The following is an 18,472-nucleotide window of genomic DNA, read 5'->3' as shown; positions in this document are numbered from 1 at the left end:
TTTTCAAGCAGAGACATGAGAAATGCTGCTGGACAGTCAATATACTTGCTTCATGCTATGTGCAGCTTAGTAAGCATACCTTGAACATACAGCTGGGGGACTGGGTGGTGTGTTTTCTTTCTCCCCTACACACACACACACACTTTGAGAAAAGCATCCAGAAATTGAGTGTTTTCAATTGAAAAGAAAAAGAGTTTCCCACGAAAAGACATCTTGCTTTTCTCCAGATCTCTTCTACTCTCTCCTCTGCACTCTATGTCTTTGTCTTTTTCCTAACCACTTGTCTTCGGTAGGCATCCTAGATACATAAGTGAGTTATCAATTGCTTGTGCTGGGCCTGGCAGTGAGCACAGAAGCCGTGCACTTGTCAGGCATGGAAAGGAGCATCTGTCCCATGAGCTGTGAGTGAATGGCATGATAGGACTCCAAAGGTCAGAAAAGCCAAATCAAAGTCCTCTGTCACTAAAGTGTGCCCAGTCAATGCTTCCAGGGGTTATTTTTGCTGTATTTCAATGCAGATGCTATTCTCAAACAATTATTAAATATATCATTTTTGCTCTCCACTCTGCAGAGTTAGTGACTTACTAAAATTTCTCACATGTAAAAATGTCCATTATTCCCTCCTGCTAACTAATTACTGGCATCAAGTTTTCTGCCTGATTTGGCTTGACCAACAAAAAATAAGTATACGCTTACGTGCTAAATACACATCAGTACAGTTTTGCTCACCCTCCAACTTGTAGCAATTAGGATATTCCTAGACTTTATGAGTCATAGAACAGTTTTATGGCTAAAAGGGGGGTTTTTTAGTTCCAGACTCTACTATTAACACTACACCATAACCACGTTGAAGTCAGCAGGAGTTTTAGATAAGGATCAGATTCATCTACGCTACCTTCTCCAACCAGCCAAGAATATTTCTTGTGCTTTTCTATGCACTCAGGACAAAATAGCACCTTGCAACTGGAGACCAGCAATAGCAAGACCAATGTTTCCCATCCAGCAAGTCCCAAGAAAAATAAAGGAGTGGTGTAGAGGCAAAGCAACAATAACGGGGCAGGAGGGTTTCACATTGTGACACAGGCTTGGCAATGTGCTCATCCAGTGCTCTGCTAATGAGCAGGTGATGCAGTAAGTGCTTTCCAGTGCTCCCACAGGGCTGCTTGCATCCCCTGCTGAGGCTTCACAGTTTAAGTCTTCAATGCAATGCTGAACTGCAAATTTACAAACATCTGTGCAAATTAACCATCCTCCAGGTTGTAGAAAAGAACATTTGGTTGAAACCTCAGGCAGAGGCTTTAAGCAGGGCTTCCCAGCATGGCAGTGGATGCCAGCATTAGGGATAAAAACAGCACAGACTTCAATAGGTAGTTTAATAGGAACAGAAACTCCTAAACTTCACAACTATCTCAAGTAATAACAAGTCAGGGGGTTTATGAGAAAGGATGAGGGAGACATTTGTGACCCAGACTGTATCTGAACACCAGTATTGCAACTCCTAACCAGAAACCTGCTTTGAGCTCTGCAATACATAGCTTTTTGGGGTTATTCATGCTAACTTTTTACATGAAGATGAACACCTTGTTGTGTTCCTCTGTATCTCACAAGGCCTCCCAAGGGCAACTCAACAGCCTATTAACTGTCTGCAGAGGTTGTGTTCCTACTTGGGCACCTGAACTGGATGCCTGAAGCCAGTCATTGCGAGTACCACCGTCTTCCTATTATGTACTGGCAGCACTTGCAGGGACACTGCAACCGTGTGCTTCGGTAGGTCAGGCACAGATAGCATCCTTCTGTGGCAGGTAAAGACTCCAGCCTGGCATTCAGAGTCAAACACAGATGCTCATCTCCAGCTCACCCTGCCGGAGCTGACAGATACTCCCCTGGCTCTAAAAGCACATAAGAAGGAACCATTTTCTACACAGAGCACAGCCACTAATCCTTGGAGTGGAAAGAGTTCTTGCAAGCTTCACAGATAGCTGCAGTTCTGTCTTATGCACAATAAGAGTCTATAGCTGTTCTGTTAAACTTCAGTGGTTCCCCCCACACCCAGTAAACCAAGTCTATTTGACATCATATTTATTTTTAGTAAACAGCTGTTAATTCCTCCGTGCAGCACAGTCCCGTGCCTCATTCACAAGCACTTAGTGCTTTTTATAGCAGGACACACTCTGTCACAATACTACCTGGTGGTTGTTCAGAACAATTTTACTTTTAATCTGGCCATAGATAAGGTTCCTTTTTTCAAGGCCTCCAAAATTAAATCTAAAACAACTTCCGACCAGAACATTGTAAGCAGTTTCTTGCATTTTTAGTTTTAGCTTGCTTTCATTTCCGTAGCAGAAATGTTTAGAAAAAAATAAAAAGGAGGTTTGAGTTTGGTATTTCTGTACTGGAAACTGTTTTCTGTTCTCATGTAAGAAAAGCTCAATTACTATCACAATGTGCGCAGAAGTTCAGATTTATTAGTGCATAAACCTTGAAAACATCAGTGAAGTAAGGGAGCTTGGTTAAGAAAGCTTTCTATCAGATACCCACAATGGAATCCTTGAAGGACCCTTACAAGTGTGACTAAAGTTTACCTAAATGATAGCTGACCAAATAATATTTTTGTTTTGTCACACACACATTCCTCCTCAACACTTCCCATCCCCTGAAACTGGTTACTTAAGTATTTAGAAAGATGTAGATCTATTTTCAGAGATCCCAAGTATTTCATTTACAGATTTTTCCACTTCAACTTTTTCCCACTCCTCTGTCAAGCTAGATCTACTACCTAAAGCTCACTGTAAGTCGTGAAGACTTTTATTCTCTTAAAACTGTATTTGGCAGTTCTGCTAGATCCTAAATTACATTTGCCAAGCTCTATCTAAATACTTGTTTTATAAAATGTTGTTGGAAACAGCCAGTTTCTCTCTGACATCTACTTTTAGATTGGAATACCAAGAGTTTATGTGGAACAAACAGAAGCAGCCTGAATCATTACCTCCATCTTCCCAGGTTTTTTTTTTGCAGTACCTTGTGCTATGAGGCAGCAACATGCTATTTCCCCATTATAGAGACAGCCAATTGATACTTGACTTGCTCAGTGTTGCAGTTGATATCTGAATTCATCTTAAATACCCTATGGCCCAAGCTTTAAGGTATGGTAATGTTAGGTATCTTTAACCAGACTCCAGAAGATTCAAAATCATTTTTCCAGGAGGCCATTTTAAGAAAAGCTTCATGCTTCAGATAATTATATTTCAATTATTAGTTAGAAGCTGTTCTCTGAAATTCAGGGATATTGGGATGACCTACTAGTCTGCGAAGTGAAAACTGACACTGCTGTGATGGTGGTGTTGGCAGTCATGTTAGTGGATTGGGCTGTCTTGAGTTCCGAGCTAGGGAGATATGCATATAAAATAATCCAAAAATAAGCATGCACTGTTCTAAAAGAGGTGATATAAATTGCACTGTATACACACACGCGCAAAAATAGCTCCTGTAGCTGGATGACCCTGTCTGTAACAAAATACCAGACACTTTTGACCAGCCAGTGAAAACATAACATCCTTGGCCTCCTGACTTTCCTCTAAAAATAACTTTGAAACATTTTGTTGATCTATAAAAGAACAACATAGCATCTAACACCTATCAGTTATTGATCTCTTCTAAAATTAGGGACCTCTAACCTAGATGGCTAATATAGCACTTGGATAACTCCTTGCCAGGTAATATCAAAGGCAGCTGCCTAAGCTGCAGTGACTGTCACTGGTTTGCCTGCAGTGGATATTAACCACTAATCAATTTACAAAATGACAATAAACAATTATGGAAAAAAAACCCCACACAATAAAAATCTGTGGATCCCTCTATGAAAAATAAATATCTAAAACCTAGTACTCCTGTGAAAACATAGCACTTGCAACCTGTTGACCCAGTCAGAAGAGTGTTTAAAAATTCACATAACTCCCATGTAATATCCCCTTTCCCCAAGGCTGAAATTCCAGGCTGGTAACCCTGAAGGAGGTACCTTTTAACTAGGGCAAATCTGCTTTCTCTCTTGAAATATTATGTGACATCCATCATGCCATCTGATGACTTGTGAGTAATTTAAACAAATTAATGTCTCTGCCTTGGAATTTCTTTCCTCCTTCCCAAAAAATCCACTGTTCTTCTCTACCTCTACCATTTTCAGTTATGAAATTAAGACTACTCACCTGCAAAAACTGTTTCCTATATGGAAAGCCACAAATAATTTGCACATAGTTGGACTGGGAACATTTACAGGGGACAGAAATAGCAACCAGTATTATATTAACTGGGCTAAAACGTGAATGATCTCCTATGGGTGCTGTGAAAACCTTCTTGAATTTATAGTGCCTTAGAAATGGCAACGGGTACAGGAAAGAGTACCCTGTACAAAACAGATTCACAAAGTAGCCTGTCTTAAAGTAGAAACCTGTCATTTTAAATCATCTGGAAATTGAATTAGCACACGCTACTGGAGATCAGCTGTCATTTATAAAGGTACTATGAGGCTTAAAATGCAAGGAAATGAAATATATTAATTGTCCTCCTTTAAATGAGCTCAAACATGTTGAATGAAGAGAGGCATTTCCACTAAAAAAAAAGAAATACCTTTGCTAATAGCAGAGAATTCAGATATGCACTGAGCTTGCCAGACTTTATTTAGTTTTCTTTCTAAAGAGCAAATTGCAATTTGTCTCAAAAATAAAGAGCTGCACTTCATGATCATTAGCTACTCTTAAATTAAAAAAACCCTGTTCATGATATCATCAGTTTGCACAAGATTATTTTCTTCCTGAAGCTGGGTCTCCTTATTGCCCACCCTTTGCACAACACTAAGAAATAAAGGTGTTGTATCAGGTGGACCTTGTCTCTTTTTGGAAAAGACTCCATCTGCTTCTCAGTTACTTCATCAAGCTTAAAACTCCTTCCATGTTCTCCCTGCAGGCTTTTGTGTGTATTCCAGTGCTCCTGGCCCATATTTCAGCATCACGTGAATTACTAACTCATGAGGCTGCAGCAGCTTTAATTTAGCATTAGATAACTGAGCAGGAGAGAACAAGGAAAACTCCCTGCTTTAAATTGAACACCTTCTTCTGGTCCTCAAGCCTGTATTACACCAGTGAAGAGACATGCACAGAGAGCACACTTCTCAGGACAGGAGTCATCTTCATGACTTCTTCATGGTAAAGATTTAAGTATGATGCTGTGAGGTAGAAAGAAAAAGAATGCCAACATCGGGCACGAGGTGGTTTGGCTGATACTGTAACTGCCTGCTCTTGAAGATGAACAACACTCCAGGCATTCAAGCTTTACAACCAGAAAATTACAACCTCCATTTCCCATTAATCTCCTGAAATCTGATACCCATTTGCAGCTCACGGCAAAAAAAAAAGTTAACCTCAAGATTTACAGATCCTAACACAACAGGGCTCTAAACTTGGTAAGGGTCCCTGGAGCCTGCTACTTTCATACAACTAATAATTTAATAAAAGCTGCCTACAACTACCTGGTTTTTTTGCCTCCAGAAGCAGTTGGAAAAACCAGTGGCTTCTGTAACTTTTTTCCCCTTTCTTCTTTCTTTTGGATAACAGACATCTGGCAGAACAGAGATGAGCAATGGGATTTTCTCCACGATCATGACCCGGAGCTGATCAAAGAAGAGAATCGGAAAGATGTGGAGGAGGAGATCAGAGTGCAGGTGTGCTGACAATAGTAAGAGGACACTAATAATGTGCATCGCCTGTGTATATTTCTCTACAGCTGTAAGAACTGGCCTTGGCATGGACCCTACCTCCTTCCAGAGTCTCTACTATCTGTTCTTTGCTTTAACACTTGTTTAGCTGAACGTTTGTCTGAGGTGTGATGGCAGAACAGAAAGCTTAGAAAAATTCAACTGTATGTGTCTGGACAGGTTGACAAAGTGATGCAACAGGAACTGGAGAATCTCAGACTGGCTGTGGATGGAGAGAGGAGCGGCAAACAGAAAAAAGGGAAAAAAAGTGAAAAGGTAAGAGCAGCAAGCGTGAGAATTCAGAGTAAAGATCAGTTCTCTGCCCAGATACATCTGTAGTCAGTGCAAATCCTAGTCCCACAGATACCAATATCAAAAACGTCCACCCTAAACAATTACTGAATCTTAAGTCAGAAGCTGTTTAAAAATCTGTTCACCTTTGACTTTTTTCAGGGCTTTTTCTTTAGCTATTATTATTCCTTAACCTTTACAAATATTGCTTAGGACAAGTAGAACTTTTCCAGAGGTAAATCATTACAAGATAGATGAGATTTTCAAGAGGGATACACACCCTGTTGAAGTCCTCTGATCCAGTCAAACAGGAAAAGCCAGGGAGTCCCCCTCTTTAAGGTGACAGGTTCAGATTAATACAGTTTTCCAGCTGCTTGCTGTTTTCCTTCTAAATGAGGACTGATTAATGTGTTTCAAAACCATACACACACACAAAAAAAATTCACTTTGAATGTCTTGCTATAACCTTTCATTTCTCTGTAAAAACACAGATCACGTACAGTCAGGTACACGTTGTTTAACTATGGTACTACTTTACTGTTGAAGGGTTTGGGAACTCACAAGTTTATTTAAGCATATAAAGTAGATTAAACAAGTACATTATTTTAATGTGTGTTGCCCACTGAAACACAGCACACATGTTCATATCTAGTTTCAGACCATTACCATATGCAGAATTCCACAGCTCACAGTCCTCCAAATTCCTTACCCAAGCATTTAAACTATAGATCATGTCAGTGCAAAATAACTCAAAGCTTACAGACCCTACCATTCAATCAGCAAATCCATTTAAAATCCTCAGGGCAAATAGCCAACTCTAATCTCATGTTATACTTCATTTCTATAATCCCTTTAGCATGCAAATACTTGCTATTGCAGTCCTTCTACTCAAATTATCTTTAAAAATGCTCTTTCACCTGACAAAGGTGCAGGGGCAATTTACTAATGCAAGACTGATACCAATTGTGTTGCTAAGTCTGTTTCAAAAATAGGGAGAGGCTTCAGATACACAGAAAAGATTGCAACCATCTTCCCAAAGTTGTCATGGGCAGATGCATTTAGGTCAGCTGGTCAAAACTGATTCCAAATGTCACAATGGAATTGTAAAGCTTTATGTTAGGGTAATTGGTTTTTTTGTTTTGGGGTTTTGTTTGGTTTGTTTTGTTTTCTTCAATATAGTGCTGAAATGGGTTTGGGTGTGAGAGGTTAAGTCTTGTTTTCCCAAGTTGTGCCAGTAGCCTGAGAGAATGAGGGAGGGGAGAAGGCAGGAAGAAGTACTAATTAAATAATACATGTTCCCTAAAGATTTTTCTTGTAGGGAAAAACAAAAAGTAAAAAAACCCCATAGTTCTATTTTATGGACAGGGAACAGAAAGAAATATGCAGTTTTAGTAAAAAAAGCATCTTTCCCTCTGCAAAGCTTTTTGAATTGTGCAATCAGCATCGGCAAAGGCTTTTTCTAATTAGTATTTGCATAATATCTCAGACTGTAAACCAATACAGTGTGTGCAGACCTGTGCACACAAGAAAACTGATCTTGTACAAGAAGGATAAAGTGGTCTGGAAAGTTTTGGAAGCAACTTATTGATTTGTTATTCAGCAAAACTCCTCTAGTTTTTCAAGGCTTGTGTTACCACATCCTGGGTCCCATATGTCCGCCCTCTGAACTATTAAATGTGAAGTAATGATAGGTTTGGATTCGCATTGTGCCCATAAACACATCTGGAGCTCAATGTGGAACATTTTCTTTTTCTCCCAAGAGGGATATTCTGCAAAGGAAATCATTCTCGGGAGGATTCAGCATTCTTGAGAGAATACACACCTTTTTCTGCACTCTGTCAGGGGGAGAATAGGCAGCAAGGGTAATTACTTTAAGTGAAATCTTACAAGTGGAGTTTTCTGTCTAGGGCACTTGCCGCAACTCAAAATGCCACATTTGGCCTCCTCTGTTTTAAGAATGGATTTCTTTTGCTCTCTCTGCAAGAAGATACCACAGTAGAACTAGGGAATAGTCACTACCAGGGGTAGATGTCATCCACCTTTTCAAGCACAGCTTAGGATAAGTAGTTTACAACTCAAAGAGGAAAAAAAAAATTAAAAATTACACAAAAACCCCCAAACCAAACAAACAAAAAAATCAAAACCCCAAAGAAAACCAACAAAGCACAACACCACACATAAACACCCACACCAGACCTCCCTGACCCATAGGAAATAATTTGTATTTGAAGTCGTGTTTGGAAGTCCCTTCCGTGGGGAATTCATTGAGGACATTTGGGAACTGGACTGCAAAGGGAAAGGATAAGCAAGGTAATTGCTCCTTCGCAGTCAGTGTTTCATATGGCTCAGGTCTTAAAATTTAAGAGCTCCAGGCATATGTGTAGGGCACTCTTATTTCCATATACCATTCTTTCTAGGCTGAACTTTGTCACTTGCTCCCAAACCTTAAAATATGACTTAATACTAAAAGCTGACACTTAACCCTATCAAAAATTGCTCTTACTGCCCCCTGAGATAAAAACCCTATTTGCCACCTTTGTGGAAGAATCACTGTGGGTGGAAGGACAAATTGCTTTTCTCATTACAAATGAGTGTCCAGACCATTAGGCTGGTCTGGAAACAGCTAAACTAATTAGATTGCACCTAATACGCAACAAGCCACACCACTATCATTTGAGGCACAGATGTCATATGCCTCTGTCTGTGTTGGAAGCATCTCACCACACAGACTCTCCCACTATTATTTGTCCTTATGGTCCAGCATTGACAGAGTATAGAGCACAAGTGTCCTTGTTCAGAGATGCTGTGCTGGGCTTCAATTGCTCCCAATCTGATGACTGTCACAGGGAGGGAATGAGGACACAACAGAAACAAAAGAATGCGGTTCAGCTCTGCTGCAAATTGCATTTTTTCTTCACTATGCACCGTGGCAGCTTGTCAGCTGCCCAGCCATGGATCAGCAAGCTGGGATTGTAAGCACCTGGGTAAAGACAGTGAGATTGCCTCCTAGTGAGGGATATGGCATTGATGTCTATAAAGGCTAGTAAAAAGATATCAGAAGGTCCAAGTCCTCATGCAGCCTAGCAGAGCCTGTTATAAAGCACCCGAAGTAAAAGATAAAGAGCAAGCTTTTCCCAAAGTGCTTTCTAGAAAGTTTGTGGCATCCTTGTGCCAGCATAAATGTTTAGTGAAATGTTTTTCTTCCAAGTCCACCCCTTTCTGCTGACAGCCCAAGCTTCTGGTTTGGGTGGCTCAACACTAGCCACCAGCTTTACAAGCATTTCTTCTAAATGGATGTCATGTACCTAATCGTGGCATCCAGAGGGCTTAGCAGCCAAAGGAGTTTCTCTTGGGAATCTGCAGCCAAGTAAACCACGACACACCTAGCTTCTTTAAACTGGCTTTCCACCCCACATAAGAGCTGACAGATGAGCTCTCTGCAGTTACTGACCTGGAAGTTACATTTAAGTGCTTATCAAGGTGGTTTTTATCAAGTCCATTGTGCTGCTTTTCCTGCTCTGCTCCCCCAAGGGTTAGTTTTGGATCTAACTGCAGGTAAAGCAACCCATTGCAAGTCAACACACCCACATATAGACAAAGACATGGCCAGAATTTAGAAAAAGGAGACATGAGAACCTAAGTGTGTAAAAATTGCTTCTGAGATAGGCCTTGCTAACATCTCAGTGCAGCTTTGAATATCCCTTTTGATGCAGCTGAGCAGAAGCAAAGAAAACAACAAGAGGTTAACTAAAGCAATGGCTATAACAGGAATATTGACATCAGCTGGGAGGCTTAATAAAGGCAAAATCATACTGTATAAGGCCACAAGACAGGCTGGGTCAGAACAGAGAAAAGACTGGATTTGAGGACAGTGATTGACAATCCCTGTTGGATTCTCTGGAGCTAATGGTGATTAGCACCCAGAGCTCTCAGCCAGCTGTGGGGCTGTAACCTCTAGGGATGCTGTAGCTAAATCCAACAGGGATTACAGATCAGTGCCCCTCATTTAGGTAAGAACTTAATCATCAGTGCAAACATCTTTGTCTAAGAGCTTTTTCAGTACAAGTATCAGAAGCTGCTCTCTATATCCTGATATTGCCAGAAAAGACTTCTCAATCCAGAGCAGATGCACACAAATCTGCACTTGCTCCATCTCCCACCCAAGCATCATGTTGCAAGGAATCCACTCAAACATTGTGTAGACCGCTGCTTATACACTGTTCTTTCCCTTAAACTACAGGAGTACTTTCCTCTCATTACTTTTCCACATACTTGGTGGCAGTAGCTGCAGACAGCCAGTGGCAGCAGGACTCGTATGATCACAGCCAGAGGGTGACACAGATCCTGCAGTTCCAAAATGGAACAGTTCCCTCAATGAGACATTTTGGCTGCCCTCTCCCTTCTGGTGCCAGAGAATCTCTGATCTGGAATCTGGTCTGAAATCAGGTCTGCGTTCACTTGTAGCAACCTCTGAGCTACTCAAAACATTTTATGAGCCCACACAATAAGACAAGACAGCACACTGAGCATGGAAGACAGTCTTCTGTCATCTGCCAACTAATAACTAATGCAGTTCACTACATGTGACTTATCAAAGCAGAAAATAACCAAGTAAATGGATGGCTACACAGAAGCTAGACTGACATTTCAGAGATAGAAACAAGGAGATATCCATTATAAATTATGAGCATGTTCACATTCATTAAACATTATCATTTTCTAAATAAAAGCAGTTCCCAGTAAGACATTTTGGAGAGAAGCCATTGTCTACATTTCATATTTCCCCTTATCGCATATCTCAGTGTTTGCCAAATTTCCCATAAATGCTGATGTTAATTAGGAAAACACATTTTCCCCCCTGCATAGTTCATTTTTGTTTTGCTCTGGAGTTATTTTATTGGTGAAGCTGCCTTGAGGACAATACCAGTTGGCCAATAAATTCAGCATATGCTTAGTGTCTTTACATAGGTGGAAATGAGCTTTTCTTCCCAGTCAGACCCCATGATATGCAATTTCTAGCTTGTTAGAAGAAAGGTTAAAGAGACAAAGCTGAAGGAACACCAGAAATAAACCACTGACAGTCTCAATATTTCCTCAGTTGTTAGGACAGCATGGCACATGCTTTGTTCTTCCCATTCCTTTTCTTTAAAACAAAACCCCACTGGCACATTCTAATGAGCATTTACTGCCAAGCTTATTTATGTAAAGAAACCTAAGGTGTAGTTCTGCAGAAACAGAGTTGTTTGCATTATTCTATCCCAAAACTTAAACACATCACCGTTTCCTCGTTAGCTTATCCATATAGCTCTGGGTTTAGTTTGCATTTTCAACTAGATTATCTTTTTGCTTTGTAAACAGTGATTCAACTATAGGTTATTTACATTGCAGCTGTCCCTGAGAACTTAAAATTAATGTATTTCTGAATACTGCTGATCCGATTTTAGGAAAAAACCAGCATTTTCCAGCTAATTGGATAAGATTTTTTTTTATCTCAACAGCACAGCCTCTAGAGCTCTGCAGAAGTATTCACTATTAAAAAAATAAAGTAAATGACTGTATTCCCAAGGAAGGGAACATAAACTTTTGGAAATAACCTGTCTTGATCAACTAAACATTTAAGCACATGCCTAAATGTAAGCCATTGAAATCCCAGGGTACATAAACGCTGCTGTGTAAATAGTTCCACTGAAGTAATTCTGAAGTGCTTTGCAGAACTTACATATTGACACCAGTGGTGGGCACTAACATGGATTAATGATGTCTTCTCCACTGCTAATTATCCCTAACTGTATTTATGGCTTGTGAGCTATAACTAATGGAGAGGGCTTGAGATATACTGATTCACATCTTTCTTATTTATGATTTCCATAGGCGTTTTGCAGTAGGTAAAGAAACTGGTCTCATAAGATATAAAATCTTCCCATAGTGAGAGTGGTGAAAATATCAAGAGAAGAGCGGGTCATGTTTTTCTGACCTCTTCAAGCTTCTTCCCTGAGGCATGAAGAAAGAGAACGCAGAAAGGACGTCTGATGGTTAGGAGGCTAGCCAGAGACTCAGGAGGGTTGGTTTCAGGTCCCGGTCCAGCTATAAGCACCCTGGTGTGACCTTAGGGAAGCTGCTTATATATTTTGCCCCAATGTAAAAACAACATGAACTCTCTCTGGAGCAACTACTTGGACCCCATGCCCTTTTTCCTTCCTGCTTCTCTCTCAGGTAAGGGCCATGTTCCTTCAACCAGACTCATGCCCCAAAAAGGAGGGATAAAAGAATTTTGCCTTGGAGCAAATAGCCCTGAGTTTCTTTTGTATGCAGCCACACCAGAAGGAGCGGGACTGATTGCTACTGAGTATGGTGCTCAGGGGCGCTCCTCAGCGAGGTGACAGCTGCAGTTGAGGTATACATGCTCCCCGAGCAGCTATATCCTAGAAGGGAGCAACACCCACCAGGTTACTTCATGTAAAGTCAAGCTCAAGAGCACATGCCACAGGATCTGCATGTGATTCATGGTGTGGACACAGCTTCTCAGCTCAGGGCTGCTTCACCTCTCCCATGCCTTGGTGAGGCACTTAGGAATGGGAACATCTACCATGCTTTTATATAATAAATACGGACATGACTTCTTCCCTCAGCACATTCAGGGATATGCTTTTTCTTTTTTGGGTTCCTTCAGTAACAAGAGCCACATTCAAACACTGAAACATTTGCTGTTCTGGCCCTCACTTTGCTTCTATACATTCATATATGTATATATATATGTCTGTACTAAAGTCAGTAATTCCTTCCTGTTTTTGTGGTCCTCAGAAAAAAGCAACAACTGGGAGGAAAAAGATACCTGAGCTGGAGCAAGATCTAACTCCTGACAGGTAAAGAGACCATCTGTTTACCCAAGATTCAGGCAACAAGAGGCTGCATCCTCTTTGCCACCAACCTTTTTAGCTTCTAATCACTCAAGGAGAATCTCAACATTGCTATGCTTACCAGCATCAGGCACTCTACAATAAAATCTCTTAACAGCTATAAATATCCATTAAAAAGCTTAGATGATTTTTTAAAAAAAATAAATCTACAAACTTGAAGCACACACACTTCAGCTAAACCATTTTTTGCATTCCCACTGAACACCACAAACCTGCCACTGCTCCTCCCCAGATGATGGCTTTGCAACACTAGAAATAGCAGAGCAACAAAACTACTTTAAAGCTACACAATACAGACCTTGTTTTTCCCCCATCTTCGACAACACGTATAAATTAAGATCACCATTCTGCAACACACACCACTGGGGCCAGTCTCCATTAAGTTCGCTCAGGTTAATTCTAGTATGTAAAGCTTGGCACATGTAACATTTAGGCAGGATATTGACCCCATTTGCCTCTTTCCCATCCTCCCTGCAGGTGCAAAAGCACCTGGCAGTTTTGTTGACTGTCAGATTATCCATCCCAACTGAAACCTGATAAGGGAGGCTGCAGACCAGCCCCTCTACTCCATAAATCACCCTTCATGTCCACGGTATAATGTACATGTCATAAATCAGCCTTGTTTATCAACAAGAGTTCTAGCAGACCTGGCAATTTCTTGTGTACCCTTGCTCTTTTAAGCACCCTTATTTTGTTTGTAGGATTTGAGAAGATTTCTTCCTTTGACGTTGCATTTTCAGTGAGCTCATGATGCATTCACTCATAATCTGACCATTTTTCAGCTGTAAACATAACACAGACACCTATACGTAGAGTTATCGCCACTGGGACCAGTGCAGGGCAGGACCCAGGAGAGCAGGGCTGGAGAACAGCATGAAGACAAACACACTCAATCACTGCAGGGGGAAGCACACAGGATTCACCCCACAAATTTGTTTGTACAAGACATGCACAGAAAGACCTGGACTAGATCATTTGGCTGCTAGCCCTACACAATCAATGATCTCTTTACCTGCTTTAAAATAAGAAAAACTCTCCAAGAAAATATTTAAAATACATGTGTCATGGATTATAACAGAGCATGACCTCTCTTACAAGAACAGTGCCAAGCTAACAAGTATGCATATATTCTGTGCTTTTAAAATTACTCTTGCACATACCTGCTTCTTATAAACAAGCTTAATACAATGTACAACCATTTAAGAACACAAGCTTTTTAGTAGCTGGCTTTTAATCAGAGTTTATATGGCATTTTTGGCTCTAATGTTTTGTTCTTCCCTGCTGAGCAAGGAAGGGTGAAGCGTTTCAGAAATAACCGAGAAAAGCTCAGGTTCATCTCATTTCTGACATGGTGGAGGGGGCACAGGGGGTTTTAGTCAGAGACTGATCACATCACACTTACTTGGAGGAGACTCAGGGCATGCATCATTAAGCTTGTACAGTAAAAATAATAAGACAGGAAAAGTAGAAGTCATGCTCCCAACAGAACTGTCAGATTAGTCCTGTTCTACCTTCTGCTTGTTTTATGATGCATACTCCAACATAAAATCACTGAGAATAAAAGCAAGAGTCAGAGCGGCAAAAATCAACGTTGTTGAAGGTGTGTTAAGTTTGGTATTTCCTTATTACTACTCCTGTATTAGTTGTGCCACTAACACTGCATAAACATAAAACTCCTCAGCTGAAATGAAAAAGGGCTGCAGACTTCAAATTACAGATATGATTTTATTACCCAGCTGAGACTTATTATTAAATATTTTTATTGTAGCAATACCAGAATGTCCCAATTAAGATAGGCGACAAAGACAAAAAAAGCTCAGATATTGAAGGGAAAGGATGTTAAAAGTGCATAAACAGCAAAAGATCTAAAAAGGTTCAAATCAATATTGTTTACACTAACAATATAAGAAAAATTTCCAACAGGGTTATTCATTTTATGTAATTCTTGAAGCAGTATCAACCTGTAGAACATAGTGTCAAAAGTATCATTGAAATTAGTATTTAGACAGAATTCTCAAAGAGAGACGGAGGAGAACATCCCCACAGTAGTAGAAAACTGGATACAAATATAAGCATATTAAATCCTCTATTACTGGGAGCTATTTCCAACCACTAACAGAGATAGGAAGAAATGGTTCCACTGGAGAAGTTACACTATGGTTTCCACTGTACGTTTTTCTCCCAATCCTCCTTTGGCCAGCATCACCCTAACCCTGCAGTACAAGGACCACTGGTTGCTCTGATGGAGTCATTCCCAGTGTGTTCCTGAGAAGATGAGGCTGTCTATTGCAAACAGACTAAATTCCAGGAAGAATTAATGAATTACTGCTAATTGGAGAGCTAAGTGAATAGGCATAGTAGTGTTAGGATTGCTATTATTATATAATTTAAAAATAATTCCCCAGTAATTGATATTAATGAATGAGTCTATTACACAAGTCATAACTGATCTTGCATCACCTGGAAATGGGTATATGGAATTAGTGTGAGAGGGAGCCATGTGGTGTATGAAGTAATAAAAGGGATTCCTCGCCATAACATAGAAAGCTATACTTATTGATTTCATATTTATGGAGCTAGTCACCTTCTGATCTAAATAATACATTTATAAAGCTAAGAAAGCATAAATAATTCTCAAGCTAGTCCAGTTATTGAAGGACTGAACTTTTACTTATGGTTCCCTCGAATTTCTGAGTGATGTCTCTTGTCCATAGGACCATCGATTCTCTGTACAGAGAGCTAGTGGAAGAAGAATTATTAATAAAAGCCAAGACTGTGAATCTCTCCGATTATGTTGGTAAAGTACACATTTTACAGATAATATGGTTTTTAGTCTAACCAAACCGCCAACTACTCAATGTTCAGTGACCCCTATTTCCAGTCAAGAATGACTTCAAGAGTAATTGCGCTTTCAGGAGTTTCCAACTTTAATATCTAAAGCCATGTATGCAAATCAAGTCTGTCTCTGCAGGGTGCTTAATTCCTTTCACTTCTGCTGCTGAAACCAGGGCCTGTTTGTAGAGCTGGATGCTCTACAGCTCTGTAGAGCCTTGGATGTTTTTGGATGCCACAAGCCACTCTGAGGTGAAGCATCCTTTAAGGAGCACTGGCCAGGCATTGGCAAGACAATGCAAACCTATCAGACTAGGCATCGTAATCCATTCAGAATATTTCCCAGAGGACAGCAAAAATCATAACTTCAGCATTTGTCCATTCAGGAAAGAAGACTCACCATTTTACCTCCCGCTCTCTGACTGGCCCTGAACTCTGAGCAGTGCTTTGAGGCATATCTGGTCCTCGATTTGAGTAAGATGTATTTCTGCCTAGTTCTGCATTTCATAGTCCTCTTGCCCAGTTTCTGTTACCTGCAGCTACAGCAAGACATGCTTGCCCTTGCTGTGCAGAGAAAAATAAGAACAAACAACGCACTTGCAGGCTGCACTGGTATCTGACCCCATCTCCAAAAACAGTAAAATCACAGCAACCTTAGCAGGAAGAAGAAAAAACAAAAAAGCAACCAAACAAACAGTTGTTTTAAAGGCCACCATTATTTGAATTTGCAGACATCCAGAAGTCACAATGCCTCTGACTGTTAGTATAGTATGTATCTGCACCAGAAAAATCTGCGTTGTCATACAATCATCTCTAAATGCCACGTTTATATAAACTCCTAGGAGCAGCAATTACTGCCTTCAGAGTCTTTACCTACTCTGTTGAAGAATGAATTAACAAGTATTCCACCCATTTTATGCTTATTAAAGATCACAAAGTAAAGTAATTAAATATTTTCACTATTCCTTCATTCATCCAACCAGTACCATCAAGGTCACTTTTGTCCAACAAACATTCCCTACCACAGATGTTTTGAAAGCATGTCTTAGCCTGTAGATAATAATTAACAGCTGGTAACATCAAACATGGAAGCAGGCTGAGATTGCTTTGGGCCATCTCACCTTGACCCTGAGGTTTGAAGCCTTGGCTCCTCTGCAGCATAGAGCATCACAAGGGCTGCTCCAAATTATGCTGGGAACATTCACTTCCCAGCAGAAGAAGATGTTGGGCACAAAAGTGCAGAGTCTGGTGACATTCACCTGGCTGCCTACAGCCATGCCAGGTCCCCCCCGTGTCCCAGCATGGCTGCTGGCCCTTGAAGACCAGGCAGCAAGGAGGTGGCTCAGACTGGCAAATCCAGCATTTTCTCACTCAAAACTCAGTCATTCTTCTTGAGGTGCCAGAACAAGACACAAGGGGAATTTAAAATTGGCCTAGGATTTGGACCTAACTTCTTTTTTCCTCCTATCAAACACCCAAAACCCTCCCTCTTTAAGGTTCACAAGCAAAGTGTGCAGAAAAATAAGCCCTCATCTACTCAGCTTCTACAGGGCTGAAGTCTAAGGAAGGTCACTCACTCCCAGGTCCTGGGGAAAGGACAAAGAGCAAAATTGTGCTACACAGTGAGCAAAGGCACCAAAATGTCCCCCCTCTATGACAAACCGACATCACAGAACTAATTTTCTTGGTGACCTTATCTAAATTAGTCAGAGAATATCCACTGTGATTTATGTTCAGTTGCAATTAAACCCTTTGATGCCTTCTAATTAAATCTGTGAAGATTAATTCCTATCCAGTTCTTCTGATTTCTCCTTAAATAAAAGATAAAACCTGAAATGAATTTTATTCTTCAGAAGGGAGGGGGCAGTTGCATCAGGGCTTGTCTGCCTTTTTGCCCCCAAATCACAACTCCACTGTCTCTTTCAACCATTGCTCATTTACCTCTGCTCCAGAGAGCTCTTGTGCTGTCCTTTTATATCTCCCATAAAATAATATATGATTGTTTTTCAATAATATTCACTCTGACATGTATTTTATGCTAAAAAATAATCATTGACTACATTGTCACAACTAGTTTTCCTGCTTGTGGCCCATCCTTCTGAATCTTGGTTCTCTAATGTGCCTTGCATACGGACTTTGACAGGGCAAGGAGTGTGATTATGGCTCTGCAACAAGAGCTGAGGCAAGATTAGATAATTAGACCATTTGAGTTCATGTTGGGGATTTGTAGTTTTCTTAGCATGTTTTGTGGAGTGTTTTTTTGAAGAAAAATGGTGAACTGCAAAGCAGGAGCCCCACTAAATTAAGTGACATGCTTAAATGTCTAACATAGCAAGAACCTGAGGTGTGATGCAGCCAGAAGAAATGCTTGTTAAAATCTTTTTTATCCTTTTTTGAAATGCTTTTGATAGAGTGTGGTTCACTGGGATTGCATTCCTGCAAAATCCCAAATCTAGAAATCGTTTGCCAGCAGTGTGATTTAAGGTGCTACTAATGATTCTCCTCCACAAAGTTTCTTTGAAAGGTCACTGGAGCACCTGGTGACCACTGAACACGTTACACAGTCTGGAAGGGAAAGTCCAGAGTGTGTGTAACTTCATTTGCCTTTGCAGTTCACCTTTCAAATTTCTCAGGGCTACATTCCACAACAATATTGCCCTGTGTGAGTCCCTGTCCCTTGACACTA

The 18,472-nt window shown here is 40.5% G+C and overlaps 1 protein-coding gene across 1 annotated transcript in view; it reads left to right on the top strand.

Annotated features, from left to right (window-relative positions):
* Positions 1 to 18,472, top strand: part of DRC11 (dynein regulatory complex subunit 11) — a gene marked incomplete at both ends in the record, with an annotated part of 98,357 nt that overhangs the window by 57,238 nt on the left and 22,647 nt on the right. Inside the window, 4 exons of the mRNA XM_080346695.1 lie at positions 5,607 to 5,713; positions 5,927 to 6,022; positions 12,839 to 12,900; positions 15,669 to 15,751. Of these exons, the coding sequence (XP_080202821.1) occupies positions 5,607 to 5,713; positions 5,927 to 6,022; positions 12,839 to 12,900; positions 15,669 to 15,751 (348 nt within the window). The remainder of the gene's footprint in view (positions 1 to 5,606; positions 5,714 to 5,926; positions 6,023 to 12,838; positions 12,901 to 15,668; positions 15,752 to 18,472) is intronic.

Source organism: Nesoenas mayeri, assembly GCF_963082525.1.
Source record: "Nesoenas mayeri genome assembly, chromosome: 6".
Taxonomy (NCBI): domain Eukaryota; kingdom Metazoa; phylum Chordata; class Aves; order Columbiformes; family Columbidae; genus Nesoenas; species Nesoenas mayeri.
This window is presented reverse-complemented; position numbering and strand designations above follow the sequence as displayed.